General features: G+C 39.1%; 2 protein-coding genes across 3 annotated transcripts; both read left to right on the forward strand.

The window, feature by feature from the left end:
* Positions 1 to 221: 221 nt before the first annotated feature.
* si:ch211-126c2.4 (uncharacterized) lies at positions 222 to 8,461 on the forward strand. The gene is made up of 11 exons (XM_023289803.3): positions 222 to 346; positions 1,439 to 3,809; positions 3,969 to 4,014; positions 4,261 to 4,389; positions 5,015 to 5,104; positions 5,243 to 5,356; positions 6,012 to 6,128; positions 6,268 to 6,390; positions 6,910 to 6,984; positions 7,543 to 7,614; positions 7,938 to 8,461. Exons 2-11 carry the CDS (start codon positions 1,533 to 1,535, stop codon positions 7,997 to 7,999), a joined length of 3,105 nt encoding a protein of 1,034 aa, XP_023145571.2. The 5' UTR covers positions 222 to 346; positions 1,439 to 1,532; the 3' UTR covers positions 8,000 to 8,461.
* Positions 8,462 to 9,280: 819 nt separating this feature from the next.
* On the forward strand, positions 9,281 to 20,358 carry eif3c (eukaryotic translation initiation factor 3, subunit C). Of its 2 annotated transcripts, none has more exons than XM_023289811.3 (23): positions 9,281 to 9,436; positions 11,044 to 11,161; positions 11,251 to 11,316; positions 11,405 to 11,594; positions 11,702 to 11,827; positions 12,155 to 12,206; positions 12,601 to 12,725; positions 12,861 to 12,991; positions 13,149 to 13,302; positions 13,414 to 13,517; positions 14,316 to 14,457; positions 14,663 to 14,791; positions 15,410 to 15,503; positions 15,741 to 15,928; positions 16,141 to 16,365; positions 16,471 to 16,662; positions 17,665 to 17,836; positions 17,926 to 18,085; positions 18,890 to 18,955; positions 19,159 to 19,246; positions 19,355 to 19,520; positions 19,711 to 19,761; positions 19,998 to 20,358. In XM_023289811.3, exons 2-23 carry the CDS (start codon positions 11,064 to 11,066, stop codon positions 20,075 to 20,077), a joined length of 2,799 nt encoding a protein of 932 aa, XP_023145579.1. In that variant the 5' UTR covers positions 9,281 to 9,436; positions 11,044 to 11,063; the 3' UTR covers positions 20,078 to 20,358. The 2 variants fall into 2 exon arrangements, with proteins under 2 accessions (XP_023145579.1, XP_023145580.1); XM_023289812.3 differs by having other exon boundaries at positions 19,711 to 19,752.
* The last annotated feature ends 757 nt before the right edge of the window (positions 20,359 to 21,115 follow it).

Here is a 21,115-nt window from a genome sequence, read left to right on the forward strand (position 1 = left end):
ATTACATGAATCATGTTTCTCTAGTGAGCAAATATATACAGTTTTTAAAGACTAAAACTAGTTTAAGTCTCCCAAAAGACAGAAATGTAAAGAATGTACACTTTCTAAATCTAGAAACAGTAGATGGCACTGTTGCTTCATCGTGTTAGCAGTCACCTGCTTTTTAAATACACGAAGAAGAAACCTGCCGCTGTGATTGGCTGGAATTATCCAATGAGTGTGAAGGAAACTGACATTTGAACAGGAGCGGCGCTACGCTGTTTTTTTAGTGTTTTTCTGACTTTCAGTTGACGTTAGTGAACTAACTTAATAAACATTAATATCTACCGAGTAGTCTGTGTGATAGGTGAGTAAACCTGCTGACATTCTACAGTTAAACGCTACCAAACTAACGTTAGCTTAGCCTCGTTCGGGAGTGTCTCACAGTTCAGTATTGTAACAACTAAACATAAATAATTTCCTGTCAATGTTTTCCTTCCTAAACTGTCGTGTTGTGCTTTTAACCTGCTCCGTCTGTGACCTTTCTCTGCTGGCTAAAGTTGCCATGTTACTGTATACGTTAGTTTACGTTGAGTGTTTTCGGCCTGAAACATGCTAACAGTCTTTAAAGTTGGTCAAACAGCGCTAATAGACTACTGCTGATACTACTACTATGATCATCGCCTGCTGAAAGCGTGTTTTCATTCACTTGCTGCTTTACTGGCCTGTCTGCATTAAAAAAAGCAAAGAAAAACTTCTGCATTAAATGTCACAAACATAATCCAGTGAATAGAACTGCAGTGACTGATTAGTTTGTAACTATTTAAATAATCCCAACTGTTTCAATCAAATTGAGTATTTAAATTCTCTGATTCTAGCTTCTTAAATTAGAATATTTTCTAGTTTCTTTACTCATCTCTGATAGTAAGTTGAATGTCTTTGGGCTGTGGACAAAACAAGACAACTGAAGACATCAACTTCGACTTTTAAAATACACCGATTGGGATTTTTAACCACTTTTTGACATTTTATAGACTAATCATTTATTTGAGAAAACAAACACCAGAATCGTCTACAATGAAAATAACCATAACATGCAGCCCTACCAGTGACAGTTTGGTCTCAAAGCAAATTGCAGCCCAGTCTAACGGTTAATTAGCTATTAGTACAAAATTAAAAATGTGTTGCATTAGAGGTCAATTGATTCAAATCAATATTAGCAAATCACAAAGGCTGCAAGCTGTCAGTGGTTTCACAAGCTCATGCCATTCTGCTTGTGTGACAGTCACGCTTTTGATGCGATCTCATATGGTAATTTGTCAGTCTAATAAAAAGTGGATATTGAAATGAAGCTTGACTTTAAAAAATTAGATTGTGAATCAAAACAGAATCTCAATATCTCTCGGAAGAATCACAGTTAGATATTTTTACCAAATTGTCCAAATGTGTCAATCCACAGGATGCAGGCGTGGAGAGTCTGCGAAGACAACTGAAAATATGTGTGAAGAAATCTAAGCTTTGTTTGAGTGGAAGCAGCAGCAAAATCACCCGTCATGGCCAGTGAGACAACAGCACAAGGCTCGTATATTCAGGAAAATCCAGAGGCTGATGAAAATATTCCCCCTGGAGTCATTTCTGCAGCTGGAGCTCCAAAGATCAAGGCCCGGGTGGAAGATGTGACAGGATGTTGCTCTCCACAGCTACGTGAGGAAAATGAGACCCTTTCCGACAGCTTCACCTTTGCAACTCCAGCAAGCAGCAATGGTGGCGGCAAGACAAAGTCACGACTCTCTACTCTCCATTCTGCTCTAACACCAGTTTTAAAATTCCTGAATATTGGCAACAAATGTCCTTCTCTGCGATCAATAGGTGGCACAGAGACTCCTGGGTACTGTCTGGCCGATGAAACCTTGCCAGAAATTACTTTACTTGATGATACATGTGATTCCATAATGCATCTGACGAGGAATGACTCAGCTCTTCCTGACAGTGCATCTGTGACACCAGTAACAACCAGGTTTACCACTGCTCAGCGCCCCCAGTTTAGTTTCTCCACTGACTTAAAGTTAAATTCTGAAGTCCAACCTCCCAAACTGCCAAAACATATTAATACAACAGCAGGTACAGAGAATAATGAGAGCAAGTGTGCTCCTGAATTCTGGCTGGTTGACTACTTTCCAGAAATTACTCTTCTTGATGTTACACATAATTCAGAGGTAGGAGAGCAAATATCACCCATTGATGTAAAACAGGATGTTCCAGAGCTCCTCGGACAAATTTCTTCAGAGTCTGGTAGATCGGACACGATTCAAAGCGAAGAGAGGTGTTTGGGGGAAAACATAGTTAAAACTTCCTTGGAAACAACTCAGGATATTACAATGGGCAGTGTTTTGGAACACAGTAGGTCCTCATTAGAGCACAGTGGACAAAGTATGGTGAAGCTTCAGACATCAGCTGAGGACACACTTGGTTCCCAACCTGCTAATGTTACTCGTGACATAAGCTACACTAGTGGGATGTCTGCTCAGTGTCCACAGGTCTGTACTTCTGACATGGAGTGCAACACTAGTTCAAAGACGGTCACCTCAGGACTGCTTGATGAACACTTGGAGTCTCCTGATACTGTGGAAACTAACAATGAAGAACAACATACCAACCATGACATCAAGTTGACCAGCAAGGTGTCGCAACTGAACTCCACAGCAGATGTCTCTGTAAATGGCACATTTAGCATCATGCAGCCTTCTGATCTGAGCACCTCTACCAATTTAAACACTACTTGTCCAGTTTCTGGCCCTCAGAATAACACAATTGATCTTCCTCCATCTAATGTATGCAGTCCAAAGGTGGAGAGTGAAACTACTGAGCAGACAGCTTCAGTTACCACTGAAATATCCCTCGATTCCGCTCAGAATTGCTTAACTGTTAAGGGAAGTAGTCCATGTGCTGTGCAGAATGCCACATTTGACAAGCATTCTCTTCAGAAGTCCAGTGGCAGCATTGTCATGGTAGAAGCTGCTGCTGCTGCAATGCTTCACGTCCAGAACAACACTTTCGACTGTAAACCTCCCTGTAAACAGAATGGCACAATAACTTTGTCAGAAGCAAATTCGAGTGATAGTCACCAGAGCACGATGGACAAACTGTCCTCTCCTAAAATCTGTAATCTAACCACTAGCCTTAAAGAAAACAATTCAGAAGTCCATCCTCCTGAAATGTCAGAAAATACTGGGACAGCAGCTCCTACAGATGATAATACCAAGATGGCTGAGACCCCTGACACCGCATGTGAAGCCAATCCTGTTATGGAGGAAGCATCTGGAGCTGGTAGACGTGATACTAAGGATCATTCCCGATCAGGTCTGCCTCCGTCAGAGAGTCTTTCTGACACTTTAAATCAACAGAGCATGGACTCCGAGAACAACAAACCAAACACGTTCAATTTGGATGACACCCTCGATTTAAGGGCAGACTGCTTGGTTACGTCAACGCCAATGACTAAAAACTTTAACTTTGCCACTTTGCCAGTGGAAGGCAAAATCATAGGTGCACAGAAAAAATTGTATGGGGATGGTCCCAGTAAACCAGCTGATCAAGTGCCATCAGATACTCCATCAAACCTTGTCTGTGACCGTAAAACATTTTTCAGACAACCCACCACTAGAACCCTTTGCCCTCCTTCAAAAGTTGCATCCCATCTGTGGAGACCCAAACCAGCCTCTGCACTGCCAGCACAGGCTGAACCGCGGACGTCCTGCCTGCCCATGAAGAGACAAAGAACACAAGTCGACGCTTTAAAAAATGCTGCTGCTTCTGATGCACCACAGGGGGTAGGACTTGAATGTCTTTTCTGTTATCCTCTGAATGTTCAAAATGTGAACAGTACCGTTTGTTTAATTGCAAGTGAAACTACATATCTGATTACAAATATCGATTGCGCGTATTGATGGCAGTCTTTCAGTAACATTCTCTGTTCTTCTGTATTTAAGACCACAGGAATATCAAGCTCCTACAACTTACGTCCTACAACAACAGGTATGTAGTGTGTGTTCTGGTTCTTAGAAAGGGTTGGGTTGAGTGCACCTATAGTCTGATGCATGTGAGGCATCACTACTAAACAATTTTTCTGCATTTTAAACAAATGTGTTTTTAGTTTTTGTCTTGTTTTACTGCTTTTTTGCCTTTCGTCCAGTCTTACAGCTGCATGCTACTGTAATTCCCTTTGAGTGACAGATGTGTGTGTGCACAGACAGTATTCAGTTTCCCCTGTGTGGATTTTAGGATTGCGGAGACCACAGCTGAGCGGCATACCGTCGGGCATCCAGAGAGCTGCCCCGGGTCTCAGGCCACCATCAGCAAGAAGCAATACACAAGCTTCTTCCAGCACTGACAAACTCTGTGGACCTACAGGTACTGGCACAGTGGTCTGACTGTATTTTTACACTCTTAATCCTGCTGTTCAGACACAAACATGAAAAATAAACATGCATAAATTACACTTTATCTATACAGTTTTTTTCCCAAATCCCAGCAGCAAACAAGGGAACAGAAAAGACAAGCCACCAGAATACTGTTTGATTCTGTGTTGACAAATGTAATGCTGTAGTAAGCCGAAGCTTTTTCCTTTTTTTTTTTTATCTAGCTACATGTTTATATGTTATATTAGCTATATATTTGTCCAGTCCTTTTTCAAACACTGAAAGACCTTTCACCTTAAAATGTTGCAATGAAATTCTGAAATTCCTTGTTTAAAAACTCAAATTTAGCAAAAAACATCCTAAGATTACAACTAGTTTTCTTTTGGAACACATCTGGAAAGCATTTTTATTATTATTATTATTATTATTATTATTATTATTATTATTATTATTATTATTATTATTTATTTGCTGTTTTATTATTGCAATTAAAGAGAGACCGAGTGTCTATGTGAAGTATTTGCTGCACTGTTGAATTAAGCAGGAGTTTAGCTGCTGGTGTGATGTGTGTTGATTATTTTTGATGCAATACATTTTCCCTCTTTATACACATACAGCTGTTAACCCTGTGACTAAGACTTCACAAGCAAAGAAGCACCCTTTAACCAGAGGTGAAGCTTTGCCACTGTCGAAGAGGAAGAAAATGGGTAAATACTGAGTTGCTGCAATAATACAGCCGATCCCCAAAAGCTTGGTGACGACACATATGACTAAAACTGTACAGCAGTTGCTATGCAGATGTTAAAACCGCTCACCTAATAGGCATAACTTACTCATCTTTTTAGATGTGCCATCCAGTGGTGCTGAAGCCTCAGAATCTGCCAGTGATACAAACAGAGCCAAAACCCTGAAACAGCCTGCAACCAGTCAGAAAGCTGTGCCAGCTAAAGCCCAAAGAGGTAGGTTTGGACTGTATCTTACTGGGATGAAGAACAATTAAGCCAGACTGTGATGAGATTTGTGTTGCCAAAGGGCTTAATGTCTTCACCCTCCCAAAAATGTGATTTCTGTACAACTAAACCCCATTCTCACTTAAGTTTTGTAAGGAAAAGGGATTTCCACTCTGGTGACTGGGGTTCGCATCCCCTGTGGGACAATTATTTGAAGTGAAATTGTTTTGTAAAGCACAATTAAAACCAATTCCTAGACTTTCCATGTGCTCTTTGGTTAGGTTGAGGCACCAAAACTCTGTGGTTTGGTTGAGGAAAGTATCACGAACTGGGTTAAGATGCAGCTCTTTCACGACACGTTGAAAACTTTTCCTCCATTTTCTGGGTTACCAAGATAATGAATTCCACCCTATCTAATATATTATGGGTTAGCTGAAAAGGAGTGACTGTTAAGTAATTAAAAATAAATGACAAAGATATCTTGATTAGATACGTGTTTGTGATGAAACACAAACAAATGTTAGCTGGTAGAAAATGTGTTTCTCTCAAAACGTCACTCAAATGCACTTCAGTTCCACAGGAACATAATATTTGTCAGACAGGGTTTTGTAACTTCAGTAACCTGGACCTGCTTTGGTACATTTTCTTTCTCACATTCTTTCAGATGCACCTTCAAGTACATCTGAAGTCTCAACAACTTGTGATGCCACAAGCAGAACCAGAGCCCTGAAACCGCCTGCAGGCGGTCAGAGAGCTGCACCTGCTAAAACACAAAAAAATGGTATGTGAAGACTATATTATCCTGCTGTTCGTGTCAAACAACTAAGCCAGATTGTGTGATGTAGTTTGTGTTGCTGGTGGTTTTTATAACTTCAGTAATCTGGACCCGCTCTGGTATGTTTTCTTCATTGTGTTTTCAGAAGCTGCAGTGCCTACAAGTGCTGCTGAAGCCTCAACAGCTTGTGACGCTTCAAACAGAGCCAGAGCCCTGAAACCGCCTGCAAACAGCCATAAAGCTCTACTTTCTAAACCCCAGGGCCATGGTAAGCTGGGGGCGTTTTCTGTTGAGTCTTTTGGTACATGGAGCTTTTTTGGTTGACTCCATGTGTACATTAACGTCTTGTTCATAAATCTTTGTCTTTTTACAACCACTAACATTACACAGGGTTTAATGTTTTCTGATTTTAGCATTTCTACCAGTAATGCCTGTCCATATAGACCTGACTCAACCTTATTATATCTGTTAAACACATCTATGAGATCAAACTGTGATAAATGCTACACTAAGACGGAGCAAAGGGGTCATGAATTAATAACGACAGTAGTATAAAGTAAGGCAGACTGCAGAAACCACTTTGATAATTTCATGTCAGACTGTCTCTGCATAACAACGACTGCACTTACACCACCATTACCATTTATCATTAACTGGACGAAGCAGGACAGTTATGCGGAAATTATAAATCAACTGTTCTGATCGAGTATATTCAAAAGTGGAAGGTAAAGAATTATTTCAAAGACACTATGTTCCCAGTAATGTGCTGATTTAAATTGTGTTGCAGGTTGTGCTAACTGTGTCATGCTTGAGCAGCAGCTGAAAGCAGTGAAATCAGAAGAAACCAAGCGACTGAATGAAGGTATAACGTTCACTACAGTGGTTTCATGCTTTTAATTTACCTGAAAATGATTTACAGAAAAACTGGCTGTAATTTTCTGTAATGAAAAATAGATAGATGAAGTTTTATTGGAAGCTTACAAGTCAGCAATCTGGATTCAACAAATCAAATGAGGATCTTTCATTTTGAAAGATAACTGATTGATATACCGTCATTAGAAGGCTGGAATCTCATGTTAGCTTCACATGAACGTTTTAATGTATTTTGCACTGAATGAGTGGATTTTATCCCTGATCACTTATTTTGGAGTCACTGTAGGAAGGGATCTTTCCAACAAGTAAAGCCTATTTCAGTCTTCATTTGGAAGAATGTCTGCTGTTTTCAGACAGACTTGTCCCTTAAGCTCAAATTGGAACAAGTCTGTCCACGACGACTGCATAGTTCTTCCTAGAGAGAAGTCACAAACTAAATACTCTGCCTCCTCAATCCATGTTTGATATACAGTAAATAAAAATAGAAGGTAAAATGATGATCTGACAGATTCTATCCTCCGTATTGTATTGATTCACTGTATTGCAGGTTGTGTGAAATGTGGTGAACTTGCAGCGCAACTCAAAGAAAAAGAAGAAGAAATAAGGAGACTAAAAGAAGGTATCTCTTGTTATTGTTCTTGATAATAGTGCATTTACAGCAAACAGAACACAAAGCATGCTAAACATTTTGAAATAAAACCGCTAGCAGTGCTTTTTACAGTTCCTCAAGTGAATTTACCGTTCTGCATGTGAGAATATTTTGTCACTTTGCCAGCACTTTACCCCATCAGATCCTGCTGTAGTTGGATTATTAGTTTCTTTAGTTCTGTACAGTGCACAGATGCATTATGCATTAGGCAATTGTGTCAAGATTCCCAATGTTGATTTATTTTTTTGCATGTTTTAAATGTTTTTGTCATTGATTTTCCTTTTTTTTTCCAGAGCTGCTAAAGTACAGTGAACAAGAGGAAGAAGCTAACTCTTCAATAAAATCCCAAAATTAATATTTTATGCCATATATTGTCATTAACAATGTTAACTTAAAGTTAACTATGATAACTGTTATTCAATAAATACATTTTATATTTGATTGTATTAAAAGTACTTATATTTAACGCTGCTGTACTTCTTTAACATGTTGAACTGATAACTGCAGTTGGAGAATTTTTTTTTACCCTCAATGATAAATTTAGTGACAGATGCCTTTAACTGGTCATCATCAGAATATTGAAAGAACATAATAGAGATTTGTTTGTAATTAGGCTGGAATTGTAATTTTTCTGGTGCATTATGTGTAGATTGAACACCTTAAATTGCATTGTTTGTGTATAACATTGGACTGTTGATGTCTTTATCCAGTTTAATGGAATAGTGGGGTTGCAAATGTTTTACTCTGAGATACTTGAAGGTTTCTTTAGGGTATGCATGAATCTCGGATGTTTTAAATAAACATGCTGTGAAATAAATGGGGAATTTTTGTGTTTTGTACCAGTTAGGCCCCTAATGTTGTTTTGAATTGCCCCAGATATAAAATACTGTCAACTTCCTGCATTAATTTTATAGTCAAAAGTGAAAGAGTTTTTATCAGCACAATGTACTGGCATTTACTAATATCTGTTCACTGTGGAGCTTTTAATTCTGATGCAACGCTGGAAAGTTTAATGAAACACATTGAATAATGTTTTATGAGCAAAACACGTGACACTGTCCACAGTACTCTGATCATTCACATCAACACAACATTAGTGTCTATATATTTTAATTCTTATTCAGTACCTATGAGATTTTTTTGTCGTTTTGTCTCATTTTTGTAATGTTTTGTCTTCTTTTTGTTGTTTTTTGTATGACTTTTGTCGTTCATCTCATATTTTTGTCATTTCGTGTTTCCTTTTTGTTTCGCTCGTGTTTTTGTCTTATTTTTGTGTTTTGCTTTATTCATGGTTTTGCATGCCATTTTGTATTTTTTTGGGGGGGTCTCGTTTTTGTCGTTTATCCATGTTTTTTGTCGCTTTGTAACTTGTCTTTTTTTTGTTTCATTTTGTGTTGTTTGTCTCATTTTTTGGACGTTTTGTGTCTCATTTTCGCATTATTTTGTCTTGTTTTTGTCCTTTTTTTATCTGACTTTTGTCGTTTTGATCATATAGTAAAAACCGGTCCGGCCGGGGAGATCATACTGGGCTGAATGTGGCCCCTGAACTAGACAGTGTGCGGGTTACATTTCCATTTTGCCCTCTGTGTGGCAGTAGAACCCGGTACCTGCTCCGCGTGAGCGTTGATCTGCTCGTCATCACCATGTTGTGTGTCGTCACTTCCTTTCCTGACGCAAGTGCCCGGCAAGGCTTGCTGCACGCCTTTTCTGTCGCCGCTCTACAGCAAAACTGGATTTTACAACAACTCTGAGTGGACAGACACAACACAGAATAACTTTTACAAGGACGTAGGTGAGTCTGGTTTGGTGTCTGATGAAGCTGTGAGTGATTTGTTCGCTTTGGCGGCGTGTATTTACCGGCTTCACATGCGGGGAGGCCCGTGTTCTCCTTCGGTTGGTGCTAGCATTAGCTTAGCAACGAGCCCCGCGCCACGTTAGGGTTAGCCTCCCATTATCCGATATAAATCAGCTTCAGCCTGCTAACTAATAGGTTGCGTTATGTATATACATTATATAGATTATCTTAAATCATAGTATGTCGTATTTCTGTCTGCAACTACAGTTTGGTGTCCTCCTTTTTGGGCTATTGTAACCCATCTGTGAAAGCTACATACCGTTAGCTAATTAAAAGATGTAGTTGCATAGCACGTACAGACGCAGGTTGCTAACGTTAGCAGCGTCTATTCAAGCCTCCATTGACATTTGTATGGAAAATTGCTCCAGTCACTACCGACATGCCCCTCAAACAGCATTAATAGTAGCTGTCTAATTCCTAAAGCTGTGCAAAGCTGTATTAAATTGAAGCTACTCAAAGAAGCACTGGTTTAAAGGTTAGCTGTGTGTAGCATAATGTTAATATTAGTGGTCATAGTAGGGATAAATTATTTTTATAGCATTACTTTACCTAGCCAGTGTCCTACATTATAACCAATCTTGTTTTCTACTGGTTGAACAAGCTTTGGAGATCAATACAACTCATATAATGCAGATTGCCACAAGGTGTTTGAAGCCTCTCCATTGTGACTGAAATGTTTTTAATACATTAGAATGACCTGATTTCGTTCCTGACAGTATTATTTTTAAGATTGCCATCCATAGGATAATTTAGGAAGGCATCATTCGTTTAATTTATACATAAACAAACACTCTAAACAAGGATATTAGACATAACAACCAAACACATATAGTCTAAACATAGGAAGCAGTTCTGTTGTCTGTTATCATTCTATAATTTCAGGCCTGGTTATGCTATAACCTGCAAACATTTTTGATCTCATATTGACATCACATCTGTGTATCTAATGTTGTTTTAACAGATAGAAATTTTTATTTAATTAATCATTTTAACGCACAGGCTCTGCATATTGAGGGGATTTTATCTGTGTCGCCAGAGAAATCTACGTCACCACATATTTATTGTGCCAGCAACACATTAAGGATGTCGCATGAGTAGTCTTATCTGAGAGATCAAAATGTTTCTGTGTGTGATGAACTGCAGCAATCACATAAATGGGATTTGAAAATCCAGCTACATTACTGGAAGTTATGAACCTTTAAACAGAGGCTTTTTTACTTGTGTTTACATGAGCATGATGAATTTGTTTGTTAAAAAGTAGTGTATTAATCCACTTATGAATAATAGAATAGTTTTTTCTGTCATTTTTGGCATGTAAGGTCACAGAGCAAACCGTCTTTTTGTTTAATGGATAGATGATCGAAGCATTATGGTCTGTTTTTTAAAGTAACTAACTCAGGAAGAAAATGTGTTTTTGTAGAACATCAGATGTTCACAGTTTGTCAAAAATGTATGAAAAGCATAACAGAATACATAAGATGTGGATAATTTTGTGTAGTCTCTTTAATAAAATTCCTTAAACATATAATCTTTTCCTGCTACAGATTGACAGCTTCAGTCAGCGATGTCTCGTTTCTTTGCCACCGGCTCCGACAGCGAGTCAGAGGAGTCCTCATCCGCCGATGAGATCACCCCTAAAGCACCCGGGACAACTTTCAAGCAGTCAGTACAATTTAGAATAAATGTCATCAACATGAGGAGTCACATTATCCTTTTTCTATTGATCCCATACATCCATATTGTTTTCACAGGTCTTTGCTTCTTAGTGATGATGAGGAGGACACTAAAAGAGTGGTGCGCAGCGCCAAAGACAAAAGGTTGGTGTTGTATCTTTTAAACGACATCTCTTAAAAACTGTACACATTGTCAGTTTTTGTTTTGAATGCATTTGTTCTTAAATCTCAGGTTTGAGGAGCTGACCAACCTCATAAAGACCATCCGCAATGCCATGAAGATTCGTGACATGGCCAAATGTCTGGAGGAGTTTGAACAGTTATGTCGAGCTTTCCTCAAAAGCAAGAATATAGTGGACAAAGAAGGTGTTCCCTCTTTCTATATCCGTCTTCTGGCTGACTTGGAGGACTATCTGAACCAGGTCAGTGGCCTAGCATTAAAACAATGCTCTGTAAATGCAAACTGTATAATTTATCAATAAGATTGTTGCCTTTTCTTAACAGAAATGTAACATTGTTTTCTCCACAGCTTTGGGAGGACAAAGAAGGCAAGAAGAAGATGAACAAAAACAATGCAAAAGCCCTGAGCACACTCCGTCAGAAGATCCGCAAGTACAACAGAGACTACGAAACCGAAATAGCTGCATACAAGGAGGTACGTTTCAAGAATTTATCACTGTTGTCCTTTGAAATATACAGAAAATGTGTTGTGTGCAGGATATTCCCTTTACTTTCAGCTTCAAATGAGTGGTGGAAATTGTTTAGACACCTGTGGGAGATTGTGGAAGAGAGGCATGTGTTCATGCTGTCTTACCACCGTATAAAATTGGCTGATAGTGCTGCTCAGTTGTCAGCAGATCGAATTGTACCTATACTGCGTAGCTGTCTGGTATAAATATGTGTAACATAAAAAGTAGACGGACGGTTTCTGCAGGAGAGCAGCCTGGATAAGCACCAGTTAAAAAAAAATGTGTCTTGTTAGAACCCACAGGAGTCTGCAGATGAAGAGGAGGAGAAGGAGCCAGAGGATTCTGGTAAGTTTGCTGTTTATGCATGTTTTTATGTCTCAAGAACTTTATAAAAGCATACAAGAACATGAACAAAGTTTAATGTGTTTATCGTAGTAGTGGAGTGAAATATGTTTACATTTACAATAGGTTTAAAGTCTTTTTGCTTCATAAAGCGCATATGCATCATTGTGCAAACTACAACCTAAAATCATACAAGTAAATAAATCTATAGACATTCACAAAGACTGGAACGAGGAGAATTTTAGTAGCATTTGCTCAGTAGCATTTTTTTGCTTTTTGTTTTTTAGTTTTTTCATCTTATTAGAGGTGAACATCAGACTGTTAAGCCGTGGAAATGGTTACAATGAATGAGTGCAAACATCCTCTCTGAAATTGATCCTAATCTTTGTTCCACAAGGCTCTTCATCTGACAGCGATGGAGACGGAGGTGATGAAGGAGTGTCGAGCAAGTCCTTCTTAAAGAAGAAGCCTGAGGCTGCTTCAGAGGCCAGCAAGTTCCTCAAGTCTGCCAAGGGATCCGGGGTAAGAGGCCAACATGCCATACAAGATGGAGCACAGATAAAAGAATGAGAAACCTGGTGGAAAAGGCATGATATTTGTACTCATATCTGACGGGATATCAGAGTTAATGTGGTGTGAATTTACTGCTTTTGACAGGATGAGTCCTCCTCTAGTGACGATGATGATGATGATGAAGACTGGGGCTCAGACACTGTTGACAGTGGCAGTGAGAGTTCAGATGAAGGGGAAGGAAGAAGTGCTTCCCTGGCGGTGGTCTTCCTCAAGAAGTGAGTCGTCGTCGTCGGCAGGTTTTTGTATTTATTGATGAGAAATAATTCAATAATGAAAATAAAGGTCAGTTGCAGACTGTGATTATTTACCCCTTCTGTGCTATCATCTAAACTGAAAATGCTTTATCCCCACACCTTCTGTGTCTGTCCTCAGGACCCAGGATTCTGACAAACCCAGCGAAAAGAAGCTTGGAAAGAAGAAGAAGCCCAAAAAGAAAGAGCGGCTTGAGGAGGAGGCCGAGGAGGAGGGAGGAGAGGAGGTTGAAGGAGGCTGGGAGAAGGTCAAGGGAGGCGTCCCTCTGGTCAAGGTAAAGAAGAGATTGTTTTAAAAGAACCAAAGAACATTTTGCATTAAAATAAACATGTAAACCAAGAAATCCTGTTCATGTTTATGTTTTGTGCTGCTTTTTATCTGTCAGGAGAAGCCCAAGATGTTTGCTAAAGGCACAGAGATCAACACAGCGGTGGTGGTGAAGAAGCTGAATGAGATCCTTCAAGCCAGAGGCAAAAAGGGCACAGACAGGTAACACTGCATCCTTTACCAAAGCCCCAGTTAACATAAAATGTGACTGTACTTTTTAGTCATAATTTCAAACAATAGTGTTGATAGATAATCTGCAGTTCGGTGTAAGTGGTTATAAATATGTGCATTTAAGAAGTTGCATAAAGAAAATATTTATTGAAATAGAGATGCATATTGTAAAGATTTTAATGGTACTACTACTACTATTCTTAGTGGTACTTTTTTATTGATTTTATTTGTTTGTGTTGTTTTTAAAGAGAAAAAATGAGACAAATTACGAATAGAATAAAGATTCCTTTATTTTCTCATGCGTAATGTATAAGAATTAAAATATATTTAGACAATGATGTTGTGTTGATGTGAATGATCAGAGTACTGTGAGACAGTGTCATGGGGGTTAGTCACAAAATAAAATATTATGCAGTGTGTTTAATTAAACTGTCCAGCATTATTTCAGAAATAAAAGTTCCACCTTGAACAAATAGTGGATGAATGTCAGCACATTTTACTGATAGAAATGTAGAAAAGACTTTGCGTTCTTGTAATGCTTAAAATAATCATTCTTCAGTCATTGCTGAAAGTATCTGAATGATTCTAAACAAGACTTTACGGGAAATCAGTCATCGTTAGTATAAACAAAACTGTAGTTCCAAGTAGCCAATTTCATCCAGCAAAGAGAAACCAAATTCTTCAGCAATTCACTTGCTTGTTTTACTATGTATTGGTTATCAAAGATATTGTGTCAAAATCACATTCTCTGATCTTCTCCTTCTTTTTCCCTGCTCCTCTCCCTAACAGAGCTGCTCAGATCGAACTGCTTCATGCTCTGGCAGCCATCGCTGCTGAGAATAACTTGGGTCAGGGAATTCTGGTCAAGATTAAGTTCAACATTATTGCCTCCCTGTATGACTACAACCCCAACTTGGCAGCCTTCATGAAGGTGAGACCCGCTGTTTCGTAATCTTACTATGTCTGTTAAATTTAGGTTCATATTTACACTTGAATATAATAGACCTATTGACAGACCTTATAAAATCTGATGAACAGATTTTATATCAGCTAAAAATGCTCAAATGCCGTAAAGTATGTTAAGTTGTGTAGACCACAGAACCAGGACTGATTTTTCTGACTTTGCTTACATTCAGCCTGACATGTGGAAGAAGTGCCTGGATTGTATAGATGAGCTGTTGGACATCCTCTTTGACAACAACAACCACATCTTCATTGGGGAGAACATTGCAGAGGACAGCGAGAATCTGGCTATCTCTGACCAGGTAGCACATCTTCACTTTCCATTTTTGTTGTACACATCTGATATGTTTGGGTGGCAGCTTGTAGGTTCTGAGAAAACGGGAATAAGAGTTTACTCTGAACGTAACCTGCTTACTTACAGGAGTTATGAGTCTTTAAATAAAACACATGATGGATTTACATCCTTAGCTACATACAGTCTACACACTGTTCATTTTTATGTTTACAGTTACTCATGTTGAAATATATTTCTTGCTCTTGTGGAACAGACATAAAAAATAACCTAAAGTCAGTTTTAATCTTTACGCTGTTTCGACGTCAGACTATAAGGATACAATCAAATGTCTGTGAATAAATGTATGACTTATTGCTTGATGCCACCAGAACTGTATTCTTTTATTTATATACAGCTGAATGAATATATTTAATATTTTAATGTAAAGTACTGTCGGATTTCAACACATTGTCTCTCATTTGCAAAATTCAGGTCTGCTAAATGAAGAATTAGTGGATTAAGTAAATAAAATATAATACTGTTAACTTTTCAGCTGTTTGCTCCACTCAGGCCTAGGCTCTCACTGCTGTTACTAAATGTGAATGGTGTAATAAATATTAATTGCTTCATTGTGCTTGTTTGTCAGCCTTTCAGGGTGCGTGGGTGCGTCTTAACGCTGGTAGAGAGGATGGATGAAGAGTTTACCAAGATCATGCAGAACACTGATCCCCACTCACAAGGTTAGTGTTGCCAGAAATGACTCAAGAAGTATTTTTTACTTGAAATAGGTTACAGTTTAAACATATCATCATCGAGTATTGCAATTTTAAAAGTAACTACGAAGAATCAAAAGAAAAAACATCTTAATGTTGATGCAAAGCCCAGAATTGCTACAGTATCGTCCTGCTCATGTGGCTCTTTATTCTGTTTCTGCTCTTCCTACTTGCTCATTGTTGACTTTTTTCTACTGCCTTCAGAATATGTTGACAATCTCAAAGATGAGGGACGAGTTTGTGGCATCGTTGACCGGCTGCTCGCCTACATGGAGAACAAAGGCAGTACAGAAGAGATTTGCCGCATCTACCTGCGCAGAATCATGCACACCTACTACAAGTTTGACTACAAAGCTCACAGACGCAGCCTCGGCCTCCAGGGAGAGTCCAAGGTGAGGAAAACACATGAATGATACAGTCTGCATTTAAAAGAAGTTATCTTTTTACAAACAGACCTGCAGTATGACAAACGTTTTTTTAAATAATGGAGTAGAATATGAAGTGTATTTCATGTCAACGTAGCATCTCTTCATAAGCCGAGCAGTTTCCCTGTGAGGTCATTTGTCAGTGGGATGTGCTAATTGTGTTTCAATCTGCTGTTTAGTCCGAGCAGGACCAGGAGGAGAGCGAGGGGGAGGACAGCGCTGTGATCATGGACCGTCTCTGCAAGTTCATCTACGCCAAGGATCGTACTGACCGTATCCGTACCTGCGCTATCCTCTGCCACATCTACCACCACGCTCTGCATTCACGCTGGTACCAGGCACGCGACCTGATGCTCATGAGCCACCTGCAGGACAACATCCAACACGCTGACCCACCTGTACAGGTAATCAGACAGAAACCTGGCTGCACTGATACACGATATTTATTCCCACTAATAATATGGCAAATTAGAGTACTAAGCCCTTGTTTTTCCTTATTTTTTTTCCAGATCCTGTACAACAGAACTATGGTCCAACTTGGCATTTGTGCCTTTAGGCAGGGCATGATTAAAGATGCCCACAATGCGCTGTTGGACATCCAGTCCTCTGGCCGTGCAAAGGAGCTCCTGGGTCAAGGTTTGCTTATGAGGAACATGCAGGAGAGAAACGCCGAGCAGGAGAAGATTGAAAAGAGACGACAAGTAAGTCCTACATGAGCAGTAAACTCCTGTTCATTTCTTTTGCTGATTACCTGCTTTGCTAAATACACAAAAAACTCTGTAAATTTTGTTGGACTCCTCAACACTACATATACATATTCTTTGTCTTTTAGTTATTCCTTGACCTTTGCTTAAGCTGCCAGGTTGACATGTGTGGCTTTGAGTGAAATGTTATTACTATTGGATGGATGGCTGTGAAATTTGCTTCACAAAATTCTTTCTCTTTTAACTTGAAGTGAAATGGCTTTTTTTTTTTTTTTTTTGTCCAGCGCCATCACTAGGTCAAGATTTAAATTTGACTGGTCCTTTGTGCAGTTTATAACCAATTGCTTGTCAGTCTAATGATGTTCTTGTCACCTACAGCTGCACTTTGTGTTAAAGATCAAATATTGGGAAAATGCATAACATTTATCGCCAAGCACTGCTGTGCTCAAATGCAGACCCAGAACTGTTAGCGGGTCTTTACATTCATAATCCTGTTCAGTTATTATTGTAATGTTTTGTACTGTTTGGTTCAAAATGTGAATCAGGCACATGCTGCACCTTTCAAACAGTGGGAAGAATTAAACAACAGAGTTGGTGTCGGTTGTACAGACTTTGACAGCATTATCTTTATGACAGTGTTAAAATTAGGTTTATTTTAGATTAATCTGTTAGTGATTTTCTTGATTAATCAATTTTTTGTTCTACTTCAATGTGAAAAATGTTGAGCGGTGTTTCACAAAGCCAAAGATGACGTCCTCAAATGTCCTCAAATGTCTTGTTTTGTTCACCACCCCAAGATACTCAGCTTACTGTCATTGAGGAGAATAGAATTAGAACTTTAAGAAGCTAGAATTTTGACCGTGTTTCTTTTTTTCCATTAAAAAAATACTCAGACCGATTAGCTAATTGTCACAATAGTTGTTGATTCATTTATTAATTAACAGCTAATTAGTTAAATATTGCTCCTCTATTTATCACAACATTTGACCTCCATCGTAGGTGCCGTTCCACATGCACATCAACCTGGAGCTGCTGGAGTGTGTCTACCTGGTGTCGGCCATGCTGTTGGAAATCCCCTACATGGCCGCCCACGAGTTTGATGCCCGTCGCAGGATGATCAGCAAACAGTTCCATCACCAGCTGAGGGTGGGAGAGAGGCAACCGCTGCTCGGTACCAATCACTAAGACCTCATTACGCCACGATGTTTAGTCCACAGATAAACCAGAGAGGATAACTGTTGCTTTATGTTTGTCCTGCAGGACCCCCAGAGAGCATGAGGGAACATGTGGTGGCAGCCAGCAAGGCCATGAAGATGGGAGACTGGAGAACCTGCCACTCATTCATCATCAATGAGAAGATGAACAGTAAAGTCTGGGATCTGTTCCCTGAGACGCAGAGAGTGCGTGAGATGCTTGTCAGGTTAGTATTCGCTGTTATTATTATTACTTCTTACTAGGGCTGCAACTAACGATGAATCGTCTGAGCACGATATGTCATCAGAAGCTGAAGTGAGCACGCAGTGCAGCAGAAATCACCATCCAAGCAGAGCACTGAACACGGACGGATATCTGCGCTGTATTGTACATATATTATATATGCACGATACAGCACAGATATCCGTCCGTGTTCAGCGCTCCGCTCGGACGGTGATTTTATTTTTTTTTTTTAAATTCTCTTTTTATGCCATAAAGAAGTCAACAGATACACAATTTCTTACAAACATACATTGCAAACTGTTTTTCAATTTTATAAACAAACAGACGTACGGAATGAGTGTATAAAATAATAAAACATAAAACACATACATACACACAAGGAAAAGAGAAAAACTGACAAAACAAAAAAAAGACAGACCAAAACAAATCAAAAACAACAACAGCAAATAAACCTGTGTAGCAGAAACCAGGGGGGTCCTATTACAACTTACATTGTCATTTAAAGTCTGATCTATGTGGGCTAATAAACTCAATCCAGTCATTCCAACATTTCTCAAACATATCTGGACGGTGGTTTCTGTTGCATTGCGTGCTCACTTCCGCTTTTGATGACGTGTCGTGCTCAGGCGATTCATCATTAGTTGCAGCCCTACTTCTTACTGCCAGATGTTTATGTTGAGCATTCAGTCTCATCAGCCTCTTACTGCAGCTGTTATTTTAATTGTGCTACAAGTTGTCTTAATATTTGAGGAATTTAAACTGTCCTGATTGTGTTTGCTTCTTACAGGAAGATTCAAGAGGAGTCACTGAGGACTTACCTGTTCACGTACAGCAGTGTATACGACTCCATCAGGTAAGCACAAGATCCCTGCATTTTTAGTCAGAATTAAGTATCTAGTTTGTGTAGAGCAGCAGGACTTCGACTTTAATTTGAAGCTTCTGTTTGTGTCCGTGTAGACAAGAAACGTCTTTAACGTGAAGCTTTGTTTTTTCTACTGTTGTTAATGCAACATGTAAAATATGTCTGAGTTGATCCGATTTCTGTCTGTCTTTCAGCATGGAGACACTGTCTGAGATGTTTGAGCTGGAGATACCCACAGTTCACAGCATCATCAGCAAGATGATCATCAATGAGGAGCTGATGGTTAGTTTGAAGATTCTGATTTTAATCACAATAGATGCAACAGAAAACCAATGCGTTTTTGTGTTTTTTGTAATGTGCTCTAAATGTTTTCTGTCATTTTTCCACCAGGCGTCACTGGACCAGCCCACACAGACGGTGGTGATGCACCGCACAGAGCCCACCTCTCTGCAGAACATGGCTCTGCAGCTGGCAGAGAAACTAGGCAGCTTAGTGGAGAACAACGAGCGCGTCTTCGACCTCAAACAGGGCGTCTATGGAGGCTACTTCAACAGAGGTGAGTTGAAACAACAGGTTTCACTGTATGCTGCCCTCTTTCTGATTCACTACGCATTCCGTTAAACTGCTACTCCTAAACTGTGAATGCTGAATCTTGTGTAATTTCCTGAGCGTCTCTTGCACTTTTCAACTATAGGCTGTATTTTGTTTTTTTGATAAACAATAACCGTGCGTTCTTTGCATTACAGATCAGAAAGGTGGCTACCAACAGAAGCAGTCGTACCAGAGAGGTACGTTAAGTACGTTAAGTTGCTGATTTGACTCCTTTGGGTTTAATAAATAACTAGCTGGTTGTCTATTAATACGTCCAGTGAGTGATAAGGGTCGGGTTATGGCAATGACATTCGTTTTGACATGCCACATTTGAAAACATTTGTACTCTTTAGAAGTACGTCAGCAAAAATGTTTGTTTTTTGCCATGCTGTCCTGTGGAAACTGCTTGATAATAGTGTTTTTCCTCTCTGTGGGCTCACAGATCAGAAAGGCGGCTACCAGCAGAAGCAGGGAGGCTACCAGCGAGGCGGCTACAGGAATCAGAACCAAAGCAACTACTGAGCTTGAAGTGGATTTCAGTTTGGCTTCCTGAACTAGTCTTCATTCCATTACAACATCAGCAACAGCCTGGGTTTGTGCATCCTGCTCTTCCTCATCAAAACTGTTCTCAACTGACCCTGAAGCAGCCATTTAGCATGATATTTCAGTACTACCAACTTCTATGTATAAACATGAAGAATTTTGTTCTTACTACCAGATAATATAAGCATTGGCTTGTGGGAGTGCAGTCAGGCGACATGTCAAGAGTTATTGACTTAACAAATAAACAATAATAAACAGTGTGTTTTGAGTTTTGCCAGATTTGTGTAGCCATCCTTAAACTTCTCTTCTCCAGTGAAAATCGTTAACATTGGGTTTCTCAGACCACCTGCCGTCACCTCTGTGAAAGACGTGATAAATCTTGGTCTGGAAAATGGGTTCAGAACAGTTGCATTTTCCATAATGTACACTACCAGTCAAAAATTTAGACAACTTCTCATTCAATGTTTTTTTTAAAACTTGTTTGACACATTGCAGATTAATACTGAAGACATCAAAATGTTAAAAGGGTACATATGGAATTATGTTGTAAACAAAAAGTGTCAATCTTCAGTATTAACCTACAATGTAGAAAATACAAATGAATAAAAAGCATTGAAATGAGAGGAAGTGTCCAAAGTTTTGACTGGTAGTGTATTTATAGCTAATCATTTCCAAATAATTTGTCATGTGGACTGAATTCTGACTGGTTGATTTGTAAATAAGATTTCTTTCAGTCAGTTTTAAGCTTGAAAACAGAGTTTGTGCTTTAAGTAACTCCTTAGTTGTTAAAAAAAAAAAAAAAAAAAGACAGACTGGTTTGATAATCACAGGACTGAATAATTTGAAAACAGAAAAATGTCAACCAGAAATAGCTTCCATACACTTAAAACCTTCTAATTCGTAATGTAAGGGACAAAACAGGATGAAGTCAGACTAAAATTTCTCTGGACTTCAAGGACGACAAACTAAAGGACTGATTTTTGCTTTTCTGTTGATGTATTTACTGATACTGAGCAA

The sequence above is a fragment of the Amphiprion ocellaris genome, chromosome 18, assembly GCF_022539595.1.
Source record: "Amphiprion ocellaris isolate individual 3 ecotype Okinawa chromosome 18, ASM2253959v1, whole genome shotgun sequence".
Lineage (NCBI taxonomy): Eukaryota > Metazoa > Chordata > Actinopteri > Pomacentridae > Amphiprion > Amphiprion ocellaris.